The 21,743-nt window shown below is 35.4% G+C and overlaps 1 protein-coding gene across 10 annotated transcripts in view; it reads right to left on the minus strand.

Moving 5' to 3' along the window:
• GABRA3 (gamma-aminobutyric acid type A receptor subunit alpha3) overlaps nt 1-21,743 on the minus strand; it is a 422,854-nt gene that overhangs the window by 142,133 nt on the left and 258,978 nt on the right. For all 10 annotated transcript variants that reach the window (XM_081125273.1, XM_081125281.1, XM_081125278.1 and 7 more), the window contains one exon: nt 19,186-19,406. In XM_081125273.1, coding sequence (XP_080981399.1) covers nt 19,186-19,406 — 221 coding nt within the window. The remainder of the gene's footprint in view (nt 1-19,185; nt 19,407-21,743) is intronic.

Raw genomic sequence — 21,743 nt, forward strand, 5'->3', positions numbered from 1 at the left:
GTTTTGTTTCTAATTTTTTGAGGACCATCCATACTGTTTTCCATAGTGGCTGCACCAATCTGCATTCCCACCAACAGGACATGAGGGTTTCCATTTCTCCACATCCTAGCCAATACTTGTTGTTTGTTGTTTTACTGATTATAGCAGTTCTGATAGGTGTGAGATGATATCTCATTGTGGTTTTAATTTACAGAAAATAGTCATTAGTGGGCTTTTCAAAATGGTCAGAGACCCCACAAAATTTAATATTCAAATCATAATACACTATACCTCAGGCAGAAAAATAAGATGCAAGTACAAAGTATTGGGGAAGAATTGTACTTTTCAATAGGTTGTTTGGGGACTAACTCACTAAGTAGGTCACCTGAAGGAAATGACAGTGAGCCTTGTGGACACCTGTAGAAAGAAGATTCAAAGTAGTGGAAATAGCAAATGCAAAAGCTCTGTTCCCAAAAATATTTAAGGAATAGGAAGTATGCCACTGTGGTTGTAGTGGAGAGATCAAGGGGGAAGATTAATTTAAGATGAGTTCCAAGAGTAAACTATGGGGAATGGACTAGATAGTATTAGGCCTCCTGGGATATTCTGGCTTTCACTCTAAATGGGAGGTACTGCATGATCTTCAGTAGCATAGTGACTTGATCTGACTAACATTTTAGGATTATTCAGGCAGTTATGTGAAGAATAAATAGAAGGGGGCAAAAGCATAAGCAGAAAAATAATATCCAACACCCACTCATGATACAAAACTCTCAAAACAACTAGGAATAGAAGGAAACTTTCCCAACTGGCAAAGGACATTTATGAATAAGTCTACATTTAGGGTCACACTTAATGATGAAAGACTATTTCCCCTTAAAAATCACAAATAAGACAAGGCTGTCCAATCTCCCTGATTAACATTATCCTGGAGATTTTAACCAGTATAGGAAGGAAAGCAATGGGGAGTGACCATTAATGGGTATTGAGTTTCTTTTTGGAGTGACTAAAATCTTCTGAAATTGGATATTGGCAATGGCTGCACAACTCTGTAAATATACTAAAAACCACTCAGTTGTATAGTTTAAAAGGGTGAGTTATTTGACACATGAATCTTATTTCAATATAGCTGTTTAAAAATTTAAGTAAGCAAAATAAATTAAAAACATAGAAAATGAAAAGCAAGAAGCAAGCTGTCTTTAAATGCAAATTACATGTTCAGACATTCCATGGTCATAGATATCCTAATATCATTAAGTTTCTTTCCAAAGTAATCTATAGATTCTGTACACTTCTTACAAAAATCTCAGGAGCTTTTCTTTTTGTAAGAATGGCAAACTCTCTGAATGATCGTAAAAGATATATGGGAATATACAGGATATAGAGTAGCCAAAACATCTTTCAAAATAAAAAATTGTGAGTACTTTCACTTCCCAATTTTAAAACATACCATAAAGCTACAGTAATCAATATAATGTGGGCCTGGTCTAAAGATAAACGATGTAGACCAAAGCAAATAATAGAAGTCCAGAAATGAAATTTCACATTTATGGTCAATTGATTTTTGACCAAGGTGCCAAGGTAATTCAGTGAAGAGAGGATAGCTTTGTCAGTAAATGGTGCTGGGAGAATTTGATACCTACATGCTAAATAAATGAGCATAGACCCTTAGCTCACATTATAAGCAAAAATTTGACTCCAATGAATCATAAGCAAAAATATAAGAGCTGGAACTTGTAAAAAAAAATCAGAGAATAAAATCTTTGTTACCTTGAGTCAGACAAAGATTTTGTAGATTGGACACTGAAAGAAAAAGCCATAAAATTAAAATACATACATATGTTAACTTGGATTTTATCAAAATTTAAACCTTTTGCTTTTCAGACGACACCATTCATTAAAAAGTAAAAAGACAGCCATAAGTGGGTAAATATATTTGTGAAACATATATTGATAAAGAACTTATATCAAGAATATATAAGTAACATGAGAAGAGAAACAGCCTGATTTGAAAATGAGGAAAATATTTAAATATACATTTAATAAAAAAGTATTCTGTTGACTAATAAGGGCTTGAAAAAATGCTCAACATCATTAGTCATTAAGGAAATGCAAATTAAAACTATAATGAGGTATTCCTGTGTGTGAATTATGATGGTTAAAATAAAAAAGACTGACAATAACAAGTGTTGACAAAAATTTGGAGAAAATTGAACCTCGTAAATCACCGGTGGAAATATATAATGCACACTTAGGAAAACATTTTGGCAGTTTCTTTAAAATTTCAACATAAACTTTCTATAAAATCCTATGGTTCCAATCTAATTCTCCATTACCAAAGAGAAATGAATATATATGTTCACAGAATGACCTGTTCATAGTAGAATTATTTATCACAGCCAAAAGACAGAAACTACCTGAATGTCCATCAAATGAGGAATGATTAAACAAAACGTGAAACATCCATATGATGGAATATTAGTCATTAATACAACGGAATACACACAACAACATGGATAATCTCAAATGTATTATGCTAAGTAAAAGTAGCATATATTGTACAAAAAGTTACATAGTGTAGGATTCCACTCACATTAAGTACCCAGGAGAGGAAAATCTATTGACACAGGAAGTAGATTAGTGGTTGGCTAGGGCTGGGGTCAAGAATGGATGGTGACTGGAAACATCACACTTAATGGGCAAAAACTAAAACAATTTCCTCTAAAGACAGGAACAATACAGGGATGTCCACTTTTACTACTCTTATGCAACATGGTACTGCAAGTCTTAGCCACGGAAATCAGAGAAGTCAAAAAAAGAAAAGGCAACCAAACTGGAAAAGAGGAAGTAAAACGGTCATTATTCTCAGATAACATTATATTGTACAATAGAAAACCCTAAAAACTCCACCAAAAAACTACTAGATTTAATAAATGAATTCAGCAATGTAGCAGGATACAAAATTAACACCCAGAAATTTGATGGCATTTTATCAGTTACCATCACCAAATATACACCATCACCATTATTATACACCAATAATGAATTCTCAGAAAGAGAAACTAAAAAAACCCCACAATTCCATTTACCATTGCAACTAAAAAATTAAGACGCTTAAGAATAAATTTAACAAAGGAGGTACAAGACCTGTACTTGTACAACTACAAGACGTTGCAAAACGAAATAGAAGAAGATATAAACAAGTGGAAGATTATACCATGTTCATGGATTGGAAGAATTAATATCATTAAAATGTCCGTACTACCCAAAGCAATCTATAGATTCAATGCAATTCCTATTAAAATATTAACAGCATATTTCATAGAAGTAGGACAAATATTCCAAAAATTTATATGGAATCAAAAAAGACACCAAATAGCCACAGCAGTCTTGAGAAAGAAGAACAAAGTTGGAGGGATCACAATACCAGATATCAAGTTATATTGCAAAGCCGCTGTAATCAAAATAGCCTGGTATTGGCAGAAAAACAGGCATATAGATCAATGGAACAGAAAAGAGAACCCGGAAATTGACCCAAGCCTTTAAACTCAACTAATATTTGACAAAGGAGTAAAGAACATACAATGGAGTAATGACAGTCTCTTCAATAAATGGTGTTGGAAAAATTGTAAAGGTACATGTAAAAGAATGAAACTAGACCACCAACTCATACCATACAAAAGAATAAGTTCAAAATGGACAAAAAGATTAAATGTAATTCATGAAACCATAAAAATCCTAGCAGAAACCATAGGCAGCAAAATCTCAGACATCTCTCATAGCAATATGTTTCCTGATACATCTCTTAGAGCAAGAGAAACAAAGGAGAAAATAAACAAGTGGGACTGCATCAAAATAAAAAGCTTTTGCACAGCAAACGAAACCATCAACAAAATGAAAAGGGAGCTCACTGTATGGGAGAACATATTTGCCAATGACATATCTGATAAGGGGTTAATTTCAAAAATATATAAGGAGCACATACAACTTAACAAAAGGAAGATGAACAACTCAATTTTAAAAATGGACAAAGTGGGGGCAAATGTGGAGTGGAGGGGATCAATGGGGAAAAAAGGGGAACAACTGTAATACTTTCAACAATAGAGATAAATTTTAAAAAATCAATCATAAAGCGCTATTTACAATAACTAAGATCTCGAAACAGCCCGAGCGCCCATCAGTAGATGAGTGGATAAAAAAGCTGTGGGACATTTACACCATGGAGTACTTTGCAGCTGTATAAAAGAAGGATCACATACCCTTTAGGACAGCATGGATGGACCTGGAGGGTATTATGCTAAGTGAAATAAGCCAGGCAGAGAAAGACAAATATCACATGATCTCATTTATATGTGGAATCTAAAGAACAAAATAAACTGATGAACAAAATAGATCCAATGATTAGAAGCATGGAACAGACTGAGAAATCTCAGAGGGAAGGCGGGTGTGGGACTGGGGAGAGATTAACTGGGGAATTTATATGCATTTATGCATAGCCCATGGACATAGACAATAGTATGGTGAAGGCCGGGGTGGGGGCAGGGGCAGGGGAAGGGTGGAGAGGGTTAATGGGGGGGGGGGAAATGGGGCATCTGTAATATTTTCAACAGTAAAGATACTTTTTTAAAAAAAAGAATCCCTAGTATAGAGTTGCTTTCCAGAGGCTCTAGAGGAGAATCTGTTTCTTTGCCTTTTCTAACTTCTTAGATGCTGTCTATATTCCTTGGCCCTTTCCTCCATCTTCAAAGCCAGCCATGTTGAAGCTCTCTATTCTTTTTTTCTACACTTACATTTTCCTCTCACCACAGCTAAGAATCATTCTTAGCTTTCAGGACTCTTGTGATGATAGGGCCCAACTGAATAATCCAGGATACTCTCTCCTTACTTTAATCACATCTACAAAGTACCCTTTTCCATGTATATTTACAGTTTCTGAGAATTCATGGACATATTTGGGGGGGCATTACTATTGCTACCACACATAGCAAAACAGAAAGAATATACAAACAAAACTCAAAAGACTACTGACAAGCAGGGATAAAATATTTGCAATATATCATAAATAAGGACTAATATCCCTGATACATAAAGAACTCTTAAAATAAAGGGGAAATGTCAAAAACTTAATGAAAAAATGGACAAAAATTGTGGGCACACAATTTATAAAATGATATGAAAATGGTCTGTGAACATATATAAAGGTATTCAAGCTCACTAATAACTAGAGGATTACAAATTAAAACTACACTGAGATACCATTTCTCACCTATTGGATTGAAGAAAATGTACACATTTAATAACTCAAGCTATTGGTGAGACTTCATAATCAAATAGTCTCATTCATTGCTGGTGAAAATATAAATTGGTACTACCTTCTTGGAGGAAAATTTGGCAACATCCAACAAAACTCAATGTGCTTTTACACTTTGAATGAACATTCTCACTTTTTGGTATTTACCCTGAAAGTATACTTCCAACAAAACAAAAATACATAGGCACATGGTCATTCATTGCTACATTGTTTACAATTGTAAACTGTTACTTAAATTGTCTCTAACTTATGCTTGCTCTGCATATATTCCTTTTTATTCTTATTTTATGGCTTATTCTATCTTTTGAGTTGGATTATAAACTGCTATTCAATTTTATAATCCTTCTTGGGTAGTTTCTATACTATATTCTACATACTAGAACAAAATAAATGTTTGTTGATTTGAAAATTACTAGGGCTAAACAATTATTTGTTTTTTAAAAAAATTCATTTTGGAATAAAGTTCTCATATAACTTAAAGGAAAAAAAAAAAAAAGAATCTGTGCTATTGACTTAAAGCCACTGAGTACATAGTTTCTTTTCCATTCCTTTGAAATTGAAACAAATTAGTGACTTGGTTATTTGGTGCCCTTATCTCATTTTCATTGGAAATACAGTGGAAATTCAGTTCTCAAACTTAATTCATTCTGGAAGGCTGTTTGAGAAGTGATTTTTTCGAGAGCCAAATCATTTTTTTCCGATTAGAAATAATGTAAACTGAATTAATCCATTTCCATCCCCAAATGATTCCCTGTTTTAACCTTTCTCAATTGCCTGTGATCATTGTTTCCTGAGCACTTTCACACTCTTAGCAACATCAGTACTCTTGATGGCCTCTTTATGTTTTAAAATTATGCTAATCATCATTTTCACCATGCCATACTAACTAGCCAGACCAGACATACCAACATCTCTACCATACTTTGCAATTATTTCTTATTTAAGCTCTATCATTGTTCTCACAATTTTTCTTTTCACTTTGCTGCTATCACTAACCTTCATAGGACACATGGTGACAAACTGTACATATTTAATAATAATAAGCAGCAACAAAAGCAAAAGAACCATGAAAATATTCAGAGCACAATTTCCTGAGATGTTAACAGCACAAGATTTAATGGTATACTGACTCATACTTGCGAATTCTCTCCTTTGTTGCCTGAGTCATACAGGTATCAGTTTGGAAGGGCTGTTGGGTCAAGTACCCAAGTTTTGTTCAACAAATGAGACATTTTCTTGTGAACAACTTGGTCAAAAAATGAATTATTCCAGATAGGAGATGGGAGATGATCAAGAAATGAGGTTTGACTATATCTAAGTACATTTTTAAAATGAGCACACAGAGATTATTTTGGCAATGTTATGATTATTTATCTATTGCACTATATCATTAAACAAAAATCAGTATTTATTTTACACTTATTATTCAGTGCTCTTCCTTTTTTTGGATTTTTTTGGGTTACATTTCCTAAACTAGATTGAATATCGCAAATAAGTCATCTGCTTTAATTTTTTAAAAAATACCTTTATTGTTGAAAGTATTAGAGATGTCCCCTTTTCCTCCCCATTGATGCCCTCCACCTGGAATCTGCCACCACAGGCCTTCTCCACACTATTATCTGTGTTCATGGGTTATGCATATGTGCATATAAGTTCTTGATTAATCTCTCCCTCCCACTCCCACACCTTTGCCTTCTTCTGAAATTCATCAGTCTGTTCCATGGTTCTATGTCTCTGTATCGATTTTATAAATCATTCTATTTTGTTCATTAGATTCCACATATGAGTGAGATCATGTGATAGTTATCTTTCTCTGACTGGCTTATTTCACTTAGCGTAATCCTCTCCAGGTCCATCCATGCTGTCCCAAAGGGTAAGAGGTCCTTCTTTTTTACAGCTGCATAGTATTCCATGGTGTATATGTCCCACAGTTTTTTTATCCACTCACCTACTGATGGGCACTTGGGCTGTTTCCAGATCTTAGCTATTGTGAATTGCTCTGCTATGAACATAGGGGTGCATAAATTCTTTCTGATTGTTCTTTTCGGATTCTTAGAATATATTCCTAGAAGTGGGATCACTGAGTCAAATGGCAGTTCCATTTTTAATTTTTTGAGGAACCTCCATACTGTTTTCCAAGGTGGATGCACCAGTCTGCATTCCCACCAGCAGTGTACTAGGGTTCTCTTTTCTCCACATCCTCACCAGCACTTGTCATTTGATGATTTGTTGGTGGTAGCCATTCTGACAGGTGTGAGGTGATATCTCATTATAGTTTTAATTTTCATCTGTCTGATAATTAGTGACTTTGAGAATTTTTTCATATGTCTCTTGACCATCTGTATATCCACTTTGGAGAAGTGTCTATGTCCTTTGCCCATTTTTTAAATGGATTCTTTGGCTTCTTTTTTGTTAAGTTTTATAAGTTCCTTATATATTTTGGAAATTAACCCTTTATCAGATGTACCATTATCAAATATGTTCTCCCATACAGTAGGCTCTCTTTTCATTTTGTTGATGGTTTCTTTTGCTGTGCAGAAGCTTTTTATTTTGATGCAGTCCCACTTGTTTATTTTCTCCTTTGTTTCCCTTGCCCTAGGTGATTTACCGGCAAACACATTGCTAGGAGAGATGTCTAAGATTTTGCTCCCTATATTTTTCTTTTTCTAGGACTTTTATGGTTTCATGACTTATATTTAAGTATTTTACCCATTTTGAGTTTATTCTTGTGTATGGTGTGAGTTGGTGATCTAGCTTCATTCTTTTGCATGTATCTGTCCAGTTTTCCAACACCATTTATTACAGAGACTGTCTTTACTCCATTGTATGTTCTTTCCTCCTTTGTCAAATATTAATTGAGCTTAAAGGCTTGGGTTGATTTCTGTTCTGTCCCTTTGAACTATATGTCTGTTCTTGAGCCAGTACCAGGATGTTTTTATTATAGTGGCTTTGCAGTATAACTTGATATTTGATATTGTGATCCCTCCAACTTTCTTCTTCTTTCTTAAGACTGCTGTGGCTATTTGGTGTCTTTTTGGTTCCATATAAATTTTTGGAATATTTGTCCTAGCTCTGTGAAATATGCTGCTGATATTTTAATAGGAATTGCATTGAATCTATACATTGCTTTGGGTGGTATGGGCATTTTAATATTAATTCTTCCAATACATGAACATAGTATAATCTTCCACTTGTTTATATCTTCTTCTATTTTGTTTTGCAACGTCTTGTAGTTGTCCAAGTACAGGTCTTTTACCTCCTTGGTTAAGTTTATTCCTAAGTTTCTTAATTTTTTTTTTTTTTTGCAATGGTAAATGGGATTGTTGTTTTTCTAGTTTCCCTTTCTGAGAGCTTATTATTGGTTTATAAATACCTCGTGATTTCTGGGTGTTTTGTATCCTGCTACATTGCTGAATTTATTTATTAAATCTAGTAGGTTTTGGGTGGAGTCTTTATAACTTTTTATGTACACCATCATGTCATTTGCAAAAAATGACAGTTTTACTGCATCCTTTCCAATTTGGATGCCTTTAATTTTTTCTTCTTCTCTGATCTCTGTGGCTAGGACTTCCTGTACTATGTTGAATAAGAGTGGTGATAGTAGACACCCCTGTCTTGTTTCTGTTCTTAGGGGAAGTGCTTTTAGTTTTGGCCCATTGAGTATGATGTTGTCTGTAGGTTTGTCATACATAGCCTTTATTATGTTGAGGTACGATCCCTCTATTCCCGCTTTGCTGAGAGTTTTTAGCAAATATGGGTGCTGGATTTTGTTGAATGCTTTTTCTGCATCTATTGATATGATCATGTGATTTTTGTGTTTCAATTTGTTTATGTGATGTATCACGTTTATTGATTTGTGAATATTGTACAAGTTTTGCATCCCTGGAATAACTTCCACTTGGTCATGGTGTATGATCTTTTTAATATATTGCTGGATCTGATTTGCTAATATTTTGTTGAGGATTTTAGCATCTATATTTGTTAGGGATTTTGGCCTGTAATTCTCTTTCTTTGTAGTCCCTTTATTTGGTTTTGGTATTAGTCTAATGCTGGCCTTGTCAAAAGAGCTTAAAAGTATTCCTTCTTTGATTTTTTGGAATAGTTTGAGGACACCTGTTAGTTCTTCTTTGAATGTTTTGTAAAACTCCCCTTGAATCTGTCTGAACCAAGGCTTTTTTGTGCTTAGAGGGTTTTTTTTTTTTTTATTATTGCTGCAACCTCTTTAGTAATTATTGGTCTATTCATGTTTTCTGACTCTTCCTGATTGAGTTTTGGAAGGTTGCATTTTTCTAGGACTTTGGCTGTTTTCCCTTTTCTTTCATTTGGGTGTTGTTTCTTTGCCTCCCCATTTTAGTGGACCTGTTGTCCAGGGGCACCAGATCAAGGCTGCAGGGAGTGAACTGGGCTTGGGCCTCATAGTCCCAGAGCACTGGGTCAAGTAGCCAGGTCCTGATGGCAGGCCTGTGTGTCTGGGAGCATTGGGTCATCATGGCAGGGCCAGGTAAGCAGGCATGCCAGTAGTGCTGCTTCAAGGAGTCCAGAAGGCAGACAGGCAGGTCTGGCGGGTCATGCTAAGGAGGCAGGCAGTCAGGCAGGCCTTGTCAGTAGGATCAATGAGGCAGTGTGGTTGTCCAGGGGCACTAGTTCAGGTACTCCAGGTTACAGCTTGAGGCCAGTGCAGGTAGTGCTGGGTCTTCACCTGTGGCGCCTTTGCACCCTTTCATGGCCTTGGGGCAGTGGATTGGGGCTGCTCCCCACAGCTTACTCCCAAGGAGGACCCTGAGGATCCTCCAAAATAGTGCACTCTCCACTCTCAATCAGAGAGAAGCACTGGGCTGAGCCGTGTTGTTGTGGCTGGCAGCTCCTCTGCCACGAGCTCCCAAACACCTGGAGAACTCCCACACTGACTGACAGATGCCTCCTACACTCATACCCACACCCACGCACACATTCCCTCACACACACTCACCCACTCACCTTCAGTCAAGTCTTGTCAGCTGCCATCTTCCGCTCCTCTTTAAAAGGTCAGTTATCTGCTTTTAAATGGGAATTCACCCAATGCACTAAGTCAACAAGAATAAAATTCCATTTCCCACTTTACCACTGCATTTCCATGTATATAAGCAAAACTGACTCAATCATACAATCAAAGAATAAAGGAAGGCATGAAGGTCTGAATATGACAGCAAGCCTCTTAATTGGTTCAGAAAACACTACTTTCTTCTTGATGATGCAAGATGGAGAAATGAATACTTATTTTCTTTAATTTTAAGTTAAATGTAGGACACTATTATTGTGTAGCCTAATACATAGAAGACACTTTATGCAGTGTATTCAATTTTACAAAATCCCATTGTGTCAAAGTAATTATAAAAATGGGGTGATTAACACAAACACTTCCACAAAGTGGACATGTTCCAGGACATATGTCAAGTAATTGACATGGTTTATCATGTGAGGCAGATATTGTTTTGATTCACCCCATTTTACAGAGAAAGGTCCAGGAATAGTCTTATCACAGAACCTACATTCTTAATCTGTCATGTCTGAACTGTAACATGAATGATCTGATTATGTTGCCTACTTTTTAAAAAACCAATAATGTTTCCCTGTAACTATAGGATAAACACATGCTGTATCATATCATTTCCTGACTATTATCCCTCATCTGTCATGCAGAAATCTTTCCAAATAGGTATTCTAGTAGGCTATATTTCCCACTACTCTTCTTTCACACTGCCATTTTCCAAAAGCTTATTCATTCCTCCACATTCAATGAAAATGTTAACACCTGGATTATCATTTTTCATACTCCTTAGAGTACTTCCACTATCCTAGGGGATATTTTTACTTACAGGAAGCACTCATACAATATCCTGACCCCCACAAATTTCCAATCAGACACCAATTATCATTAATGTTAGCTTTTGAACATATAGATCCATATCCTTCTAAAAAAACTTATATAGTGGAAAAAGCAGTAGTTTCAAGCCAGACAGTCCTTATTTTACCTAATAACTGGATTATCTTGGGCAAGTCATTATTAATTTTTAAGCTTTACTTTCTGAATTAATTCAATAGAAATAATAATACCTATTTTGAATAGTTTTTGTGAAGATTAGAGAAGTTTTACATAAAGTGTCTGGCAATAATAGGTGTCCAATAGATAGTAACTATTATTAATATCATTATTAGAGTACTGTAGCTCATAAAACTAGGCACCTCATCTTCATCCTTGCTTTCCTCCAATTTACCTGCCACACTGCTCCCAGAGTGATCTATCTAAAATGGAAATCTGTTCACGTCATTCCTTTGCAATAAACTCTTTAATGAACCCCTATCATTTTTATGCCAACATACTCATAAGCACTCCTTTTTCAACCAGGCCACTTCCCTGAACTTTACTCTGTGGTCCAGTCACATTGAACTTTTAGTTTCTTTAATGTGTTATCACCACCTCCTCCCTCATTCCCCTGGCCTTCATATATTCCCCCCTCCCCCTCCGCCTCCCCCTCTCCCTCCCCCTCTCCCTCCCCCTCTCCCTCCGTCTCCGCCTCCTGCTCTCCCTTTTCTTCCCTCCTTCTCTTCCTCCCCCCAAAATTTTCTTCCTATCTTTTACTCTAATTCTACACTTCTTTTAAGTCTCAGTTTAAAAGTTTAAAAGTGAATTCCTCTGGAATTCATTGTGGCTATATAAACTCACTTTATTGTCCTTGCTAGATGCTCCCACACCACTCTGTGCTTCCTTGATCATAGCACTTATTCTACTTTATTGTCATGATTAATTGTTTTCCCCACTAGAATATAAGTTATGTGAGGGCAGAGACCTCATCTATTTTTGCTCATCACTTTAATCTTAGTTTTGTGATGCATGATGTCAGTTCACGAATACCTGCCTTTGTACATGCTATTTCCTCTGCGTGGAATACCCTCCTATACCTCACTCTGTTCCTCATCTATTTGATAGTTACCTACACTTTTTTCAAGATTCAAGATACAAGATAAGCATCACCTCCTTTCTACAACTTTCCTTGATGCCTCCACATAATTTTGGATGCTCTTTGCACTGTAATTCCATCACATTTTGCCCCTCCCTCTGCTTAAGGACTTTTATATTATTGTGCAGCTATCTCTGCAAATATCTTCTTTAACCACTGGACTGTAGGGTCATTAAGAGCATGATCTCTGTCTTATTTATCACTGTAGCTCAGCACTTATTCCCAAAGCCATAAACATAATAAGCAGTCATAAATGGGTTGAATGAATGATTCAAGTCAATGGGATAAAATCTAGTTAAATTCAATAAGTACTTGCCCATCCTACTCAAATAATTGGTGGAACTCTTTTACTGTTATATATTATGCAACATTTTATACAATAGGTATAAAGAAAACTGCAATGAACATATTTACCCACATCATCACCAATAAATAAAATGTCATTAATAGAAATGCATATATATTCATGTCTGAAAAAAAATGGAAAATTCATAAACATGTGCATCACTTTGAGCTGGGCTCTGTTCATCTTCTCTGTATCATTCCAATTTTAGTATGTGTGCTGCTGAAGTAAGCAGTAGGTAATGAGCTTTGGCCTGCATTTTTATGGCTGTCTTGAGGTCTCAAGATGAGACAAGACAAGGCTTCATTCTCAACTGCCCTAGTTACACAGCCATGCAATCCTTGGTAAGATTTTTCTAAGAAGCTGTCCTGTAGTTTTCCCATGGAATCCAGATAAGAGTTCTGATGATCAAAGATAATAATAAGAATGTGGTAAAACAACAAATACTTTCTGAAAAATTCTAAGTGTTCTTTAGACGGTATCCAATTTGCGGTTTTATATGTCTGCAAGAACGCAGCAGCAACATTGTTACCTGAATGAGAAAGCAGGTAATTTGTACCTTATAAAAGGTCAATAGAGGAATAAATTGTGGGGTCATAAATAGAGCCAAGCATTTGTTTTCAGTCCTGAACTTAGGTTTCCTCCAGACCCATTGTCTCTGGTCCAAGGTGAAGCATATACTATGTAAGGGAACCAGTGGTTTCATCATGCTTCTAAACTTCTGCACCTCCTCTGTTCTGTACCTTAGAATAAGCACAAGGGCATTCTGCATAGAATCTTATCTTCCCAAACTCCACTTTCTTGTCCAATTCAGACTAAAATGAAGGGCCCAATGGTCATCTTCCCATTCATCAAAGTCTGTTTTCAGACGACTAATCATTTGTTCAGCTTCATCATCTGCCTTCATCAATCACCATCCTCAGTTTCCTTCATAGTTCAACATCCACATCCCTCCTTTCCTTTCTTCTTTCTTTTCTACCCCTCCTCCAAAATGCAAATTTATCCTTTAACCTCTTTTTCTTTTATTATTCAGTTTTTCCAATATCTCGTTCTCCTTATCCATTCTCTAGTCTTTCTCATATACTATTCTCATTCTCTGTGTTCATTTTTTCTGTCCATCAATCTCTCTTCCCTCTAGGTTCTCTTCCTTTTTCCTACTGCCTTTTGCCATCCATATCTCATCATCATTCCATCCTTCTAACCACCTCTTCCATACATCCTCTCTTCTGTTTATATCTGCTCCATTCCATTCTTTTCACAATTGGGTACACTCCCATCTCCTCTTCAAACTCTTCTCTTTTATGTACTTTATTACAAGTATACCCCTCTTCTAGCTATTCCTCCACTTATGCTCTCTTCTCTCCAGATTCGTCTTCATACATTATAACCATTCATACTTCTATTCAGTCTTGTCTTCCCCATAATCTTTTCAAAATTTATATCTAATCTCATACTCTTTCAGGCAGTGTGAGGAGAGGTGTCCTTCTTCCTTTACAAATAAAACTTTCCCTATAGTTTTGATATCATTTCCTTGTGGTTTTCTCTGGAAAGCTGATATCTGAAAAAAACATGTTTCTACTGTTCCTTCAGTCTTTGTCTTTCTACTAGCCCTTTCCTGCTATCTCACAAATATGTGCCAGTCTCTCCATTAAAAAAAAAAAATAGCAACTATTTCTTTTACTCCTGAGTTTATCTATTATATACCCATTCTTTTCATTTTCAAACAAGTTCTCAGCAAGCATTTTCTTTCTTTTTTAAACTATTTATTTATTTAATATTGAATTTATTGAGGTGACATTGGTTCTCCAGGTTTATGGTTATACAGGTTTCAAGTGTACAACTCAATAAAACATCATCTGCACACTGCATCCTGTGCTTATCATCCCAAGCAAAGTCTCTTTCTGTTCCCATTCCCCCCCCCCTTTACCCACTTCCACCTACCCCACTACCCCCTTTCTCTCTGGCTATCACCAGACTGTTGTCTGTGTTTATGTATTTTTGTATATATATATATGTTTTTGGATGAAAGAAGGTGAAGGGGTTAACCAGAAAACACTTTCTATGCTTACTATCTCCACTACCTCTATGCCAAACTCCTAAAAACTTCTCATTGCACTAAGCACTCCATTGAAACAGTGTATGTGAAGAACACCAGTGTCTTCCATGTCACCAAGCCAAATACATATTTTCAATTCTCTGTGTTAACTGAGCTTTCTGTAATAGCCAACAATGTTGTAAAAATGTATAAATAATAGTAAAGAGCATGAATGTGCAACCAAACTGCCAGAGTATGAATGCTAACTCAAATATTTACTACCTAGGTGATCTTGTAAAATTTTATTACCTACCTTGCCTCAGTTTTCTCATCTGTAAAGTGGGGATAATAACAACTATCTCATAGAGTTGTTATAAAGATTATAAAAGTAGAATTATTAGAAGAGTGCCTGGCACATTGCAAGTACTATATTGATGTTAAGTATTGTATTTATTCTTCTATTATCAGTGTAATTATTATTGATCACTCTCATCTTTTTAAAAACTTTAATCTTTTCATATATCAATCAAAATGGGTTACATTAATATGCAGTAATGCCTGGCTGGTGTAGCTCAGCAGTTGAGCATCAACCTATGATCCAGGAGATCTTGAGTTTGATTCCCGGTCGAGGTACATGCCCAGGTTGTGAGCTCAATCCCCAGTAGGGGGCGTGCAGGAGGCAGCCAATCAATGACTCATCATTGATGTTTCCATCTCTCTCTCTCCCTCTCCTTTCCTCTCTCTGAAATCAATAAAGACATATTTTAAAAATTATGCAGTAACAAACAATCCTAAAATCTCAGTGTCCTAAAGCAACAAAGGTTTATTTTTCACTCACACTATTTGTCTACCTGAAGTTGTGGGGAAGGGTACTCTATTCTATGCCATCTTCCATGAGGAACACAGAATGATAGAGCCAAGACCATCTGGCATAATGCTACTCACTAGAAACTCATGTACTGGCTCTTAAAATTTTCCCATCCTCCCTCAGAAATAACACATGTTATTTTCACTCATATTTAGTTAGCCAAAGCAAGTCATTTTTCCTTGCCTAATTTCAAGGTTCTATGGAAACACAGTATTACCATGTACCAAGGAGGTGAACTGGAAATATTGGAAGTAGCAGTATTCACTACCACACTTTGAAGACACTGCACGCCGGTGGTCCTATGAACACCTTCCTTACTTTTCCTGTTTGGTCTCCTTTATAGGTTTCTCTTTCTCCTTTCTGCCTTAATGATAGTGATGCTACATGAATGGATTCTCAGCATGATTTTCTTATCACTCTAAATACTTTCCTGAAGTGATTGCATCCATCCATATGGTTGTACCAACATGAAACTTTACATCTCTAGCTTATATCTCTCTATTGATCTTAAGACTTGTATATCCAACTGCTATTAGACTTCTATCCTTGGGTAATCTTAAATCTTCTCAAGCTGATCTTGTATAAAATTAATCTCGCAGGTTTATCCTATCTAAATATCTCTTAACTCTCATATAATCTACTTCAGTTTGAAACAACATAATTCAGCCATGTTACTTGGGTATCTACTACCTTGACTCCTCCTCATTGTCATTGTGACATTGGCTGTTTTTACTGTCTATTCCCTTAGTATATCTCCCTTTCTCCATCTTAATCCACTGCTCTGAATTAGAACTTCACCACTCCTCACCGATATTATTTAAGGTGTATCCTAACCAGTTTCCCTAATTTCAGTCTTGTTTCCTTCAAGTGCATTCTTTACACAGTCAGTAGAGTGCCATATATAAAATAAAACTGATCACCTCATTCTCTTGTTTATAATATACCATTCCATTTTCTGCAACTGCTCACTTGGTTTTCTCTGCCTAGAATATTCTTGTTCTCTTCCCTCCACTTTCTACCTATGATTTTCTAGACTATATTCTATTTGTCAGAACAAAATAGACAAACAAAATAGGTCCAGAGACATGGAAACATGAACAGACTGATAAATCTCAGAGAGATTAACCAAAGAACTTATATGCACATAAGCATAGCCCATGGACACAGGAAATAGTGCAGTGAAGGCCTGTGGTGGGGAGGAGCTGGGTGGACAGGAACAATGTGGGAAAGTGGGGGACTTCTGTAATACTGTCAACAATAAATATAAAAAGAAGCAAACAACAAAAACATAATAACAATACAAATTGAATGCTAATACTAATAATCATCCAGGGACTCTTTGCTCAACCTGACCTAAAAGAATAAGTTAGATGGGCCTTTTAACCCTCTCATAATTACCCATATCTTTACCATGTCACTTAAAATTTTTATGAATATCTATTTGTCTTTTTTTCTTATTATACTGTGATTATCTTAAGGATGGAGAACATGTCTTATAAATGTTTGCATACCCAGAACTTAGTCCAGGGCCATGTACATATTTGGAAGTCAAAACATGTTTGATGAATGAATAAATACTACTCATCTTTCCTCTATCACAATTGCTTTCCCCACAGTGTCCTTTCCTACTTCTATGTCTTTTCTTTCTGCTTATCCACTGCAATCTTTTCTCTAATTTCTCCTTTCAGGACATAATAAGATCTACCATCTTTATTTTACTTTATCTCCTCAATCTTTCTACATTTTCTCTTCTCTCATATTCTCTCTTTACCCTCTTTTTCCTAATAATATGTCTCTGTCAGCTTCTCTCTCTCATACACATATAACATACATATTTAATATAAGGGAAGAGATCAATAAAATATATGTTAATTTTAGTGATATCATCTCCAGATTATTTTCCCTTCACCTCTCTTTGCTCTTCTTCCCACTTCTATCCATTTTTTTTCTCCATCATTTTCTCCTCTACTCTATTCTCATTTGTCCTCTAGTTGCTCAGCTCTTCCTCTATAAATTCAATTTTTTTCTTAAGTATCCATTTGCTATGCATTATTCCTTGGCCATCTTCTTGTCTCCCAATTCCTTTTAGGAAAAACATCAATAAATAGCAAGTTTAAAGTAATGAAGAACTAGCATATAGGCAAGCACACTTCAGGTATTCACCACATATTTACCAGGCATGCATTATTTAAGTTTCATTTCACATATTAAAAATAACAAATATAGCCCAGCCGGGTGTGGCTCAGCGGTTGAGCATCGACCTGGGATCCAGGAGATCGGGGTTCGATTCCCAGTCAGGGCACATGCCCGGGGTGAGGGCTCTATCAATGACTCTCTCATCATTGATGCATCTATCTCTCTCTCTCCCTCTCCTTTCCTTTCTCTGAAATGAATAAAGATATATTTTTAAAAATTAATTAATTAAAAAAATAATAATAATAATAAAAATAACAAATATACAAATTTTAAATACCCACAGAACCTGCACTGAAGGATCACATTTTTTCAATTAAATAAATGCTAACTCAGTTACTTAAAATTGGCACTAATTGCCCGATTGGGAGTAGCTCAGCAGTTGAGCATTGACCTAGGATCCAAGAGATCAGGGTTGGATTCCTGGTCGGGCACATGCCTGGGTTGCAGGCTAGCCAATCAATGACTCTCTCATCACTGATGTTTCTATCTCTCTTTCTCCCTCTCCTTTCCTCTCTCTGAGATCAGTAAAGGTATATTTAAAAAAAAAAAAATTGGTACTAATTAATGTGAGAAGGAGCTTCAGGAAGTGACAGCTGACAACAGAAAACATAGCAAAAGCATCAACCAAGAACCAAGTAAGTTTTTAGTGTTGGGGCATAGAATCTAATTGAATTAGAAATCCTTTTAAAGTCATTCTTTTTGAAAGCAAAATTCAATACCTAAAAGGTCTAATAAAAATAATGAGTCATGAAAACCATAAAATTGTGATGGTTTTTATGCTTTGGGGGTAAAAAAGTATGATATATATTTCTTAAGCAGTTAAAAGATATAATATAGAGTTAGGCAAAAGTAGGTTTACTGTTGTGAGTATGCAAAACAGAGCTTATTCTTGTATTATTTATTAATTATTGTATTATTTTTCATACAAACAACTGTAAACCTAATTTTGCCTAATCCTGTATGTCATACTTTTCTAATATATATATATATATATATATAGCATTGTATGTTTCAGAAAATATCTGTCATCTCATTTGGTTCTCATAACTGCATCATACTAGTTTGTTGCTACAGTTAAACCTAGCCTATTATGACTCTCACAGTGTTCATGCCTGTTTGTATGGCTGTGAATCTGTATAATTAAGTGTCCTTGACTCTGTATATGCCTGTGTATTAGTCCACATGTGTCTTGGAGTATGCATACATTTATACATAATGAATATATATCTCTGTGTTTATGAGAATGTTCATAGCACCAACTCTCAATTTATATGTGTATCTATAATACATATGTCTGTGAGTGTGTATACCTGCAAATATGTAAGGAGTACACACCTATAATGTGCATTTATAATCTGTAAACTTGAAAGGATTTTCAATAGATAGCCTAAGATGCCGCTTTCAACCCCAGTCCTATCCCCAAGTATACTTTAGATAGGGATACCACTTTCTGACCTCATTGTGTAGAGGAGGGTTCCATTGTCTACCAGTCTGAGCAACTTGTTAGGCGTGGTCATGTTATGGGCCACCGATTTCTTGCCATTGTGAAAGAAGGTGTCAGGGGTCCAGATCTTACTAGCCAGAAGATTGTTTAGTGGAAGGATCTTCATGGGTCCATCAAATTTTAGTCTTTCATCATGCCATGTCTGTCGAAAAAATACATCAATGGTATACTCCTAGAGACAAAAAAGAGAGAGAACAATGTTTGAATAGAGTTCTAGCAAGGACCCAGAATGTCCTTAGTAAATATTAATTACCTTGCAATATTTCCTCTGATGCAAAGATGCAGCAGCCTATTAACACTAGTTATGGGTGAGTACAACTTATGATTATGATTGAAAAATAATACCATGGAAATCAGTAAGTACAGAGATAATATATCTGACAAGATTTTGCTGAGATAGTTCACTGCCAACACTGCCCTAACAGATCATAAAAGCTAACTAGAAGACTTTGCCTTATAAAAAGGCAAGAGCTCCCTTCTTTATACAGTGGCATCTCTAGTAAGAACAAATTCCTTACCTTGTCTGTTCTACTAAATGATGCTATATGAACAGGAAAAGCCAAGATAACAATCAGCATAAATCCAAAATCTTAAATTATAAAACACATTTCATTTGAGGCTCAAAATAAGAATGTTTGATGAGTTAATATCATAATATATTTAATAAATAAGGAACCCTTACAGATAAGATAAAAATAACATACAAATAGAAAAATGTGTAAATGACAGGAACAGAAAATTCACGAAATGAATAAAGTGACTAATAAACATGAAAAATTTCAAAATTGCTGTTAATATAAACTCAAATTAAAATAACAATAAATGTTCTAGGTTTTGGCAGCAACAGACTAAATCATTTGGATACACTTTCTTATAGCTATTAATTATAAAATTTGAATAAATATATAGAGAGAGAGATAGAAAGATAGAGGGAAAGACTATTTGAAAGCAGTGGAAAGTCATTGAAAGCAGACAAAAACTTGAGAAAAATTTACCCTTGAAAGACGGCAATAGTAACAGATTAAAATTACATTTGTTGCTTTTTTTTCCTGAAGGTACTCTCCCAAACCTATAATTCACATGGTATGATAACACAGCCTTACTGGCTCAAACTGGAAAATTATCTGGAAATTTAGGGGTGACAGTACTACAAGGAAGAGAGCCACAGTAGGGATGGTACCCCAAATCTGGACATATATTCTTCCCCAAATTCTAGCTAACAACTATACTATACACATATGAGGAAGACCTCATGTTTAAAAAGTGCAGGCAGAAACAATAGTGGAGTCTTCCACTAAGTCACAGATAAAAGAACTGTTCTGGGTTATGGTTGTGAGTTTGGAAAAAAAATCAGAAAACTTAGTGGCTTAATATCTCAGAGGATATAGCTCAAGGTTGGCCAAAGGGCTGAAAATTTAGAGAGAGGCTCTGGAAACAAGACAACCACTGAGAGGGTGTGTCCCAAAATCTGAGAACAAACTCTGTCCAAATCCTTGACTAACCACTAAATTACATAAAGCATGGGGTCACCTCTAGGTAGCTAGGTAAAATAAACAACCAGAGCTACTTAAAATCCTTTGGCTTAAAATCCATTAATTGCCTACAATCATACCCAGAATAAATTTCAATATCCTTCCCTTAACTAGAAAATACTTTACAAAATGGCTCTTGCCTTCCTCTTTGAGCTTTTTGTATTTTATTCTTGACATTATTACAGATGAACCTTATTTACCCCCAACTTACCTCCTCTGCCTAGCCCCCACCCCACACCAGGCCTTCACCACACTATTGTCTGTGTCCTAGGCTTATGGATATATAGATGATAGATGATGATAGATAGATTAGATATAGATAGATAGATGATAGATAGATAGATGATAGATGATAGATAGATAGATGATACATGATAGATAGATAGATAGATGATAGATAGATAGATAGATAGAGAGATAGATAGATAGATAGATGATGATAGATAGATAGATGATAGATATAGATAGATAGATGATAGATAGATAGATAGATGATAGATAGATAAGATATAGATAAGTAGATAGATAGATAGATAGATATAGATGATAGATAGATGATAGATAGATGATAGATAGATAGATAGATAGATAGAGATAGATAAATGATAGATAGATTATAGATGATAGATAGATAGATGATAGATAGAGATAGATAGATGATATAGATGATAGATAGATAGATAGATGATAGATAGATGATAGATGATAGATAGATAGATGATAGATAGATAGATGATAGATAGATAGATAGATACATAGATATATAGATTAGATAGATAGATAGATATAGATAGATAGATAGATAGATAGATAGATAGATAGATAGATATAGATAGATAGATAGATAGATGATAGATAGATATAGATGATAGATAGATGATAGATATAGATAGATAGATAGATAGATGATAGATAGATAGATAGATAGATGATAGATAGATAGATAGATAGATAGATAGATAGATAGATAGATAGAT

This window comes from Miniopterus schreibersii, assembly GCF_964146895.1.
Source record: "Miniopterus schreibersii genome assembly, chromosome: X".
Lineage (NCBI taxonomy): Eukaryota > Metazoa > Chordata > Mammalia > Chiroptera > Miniopteridae > Miniopterus > Miniopterus schreibersii.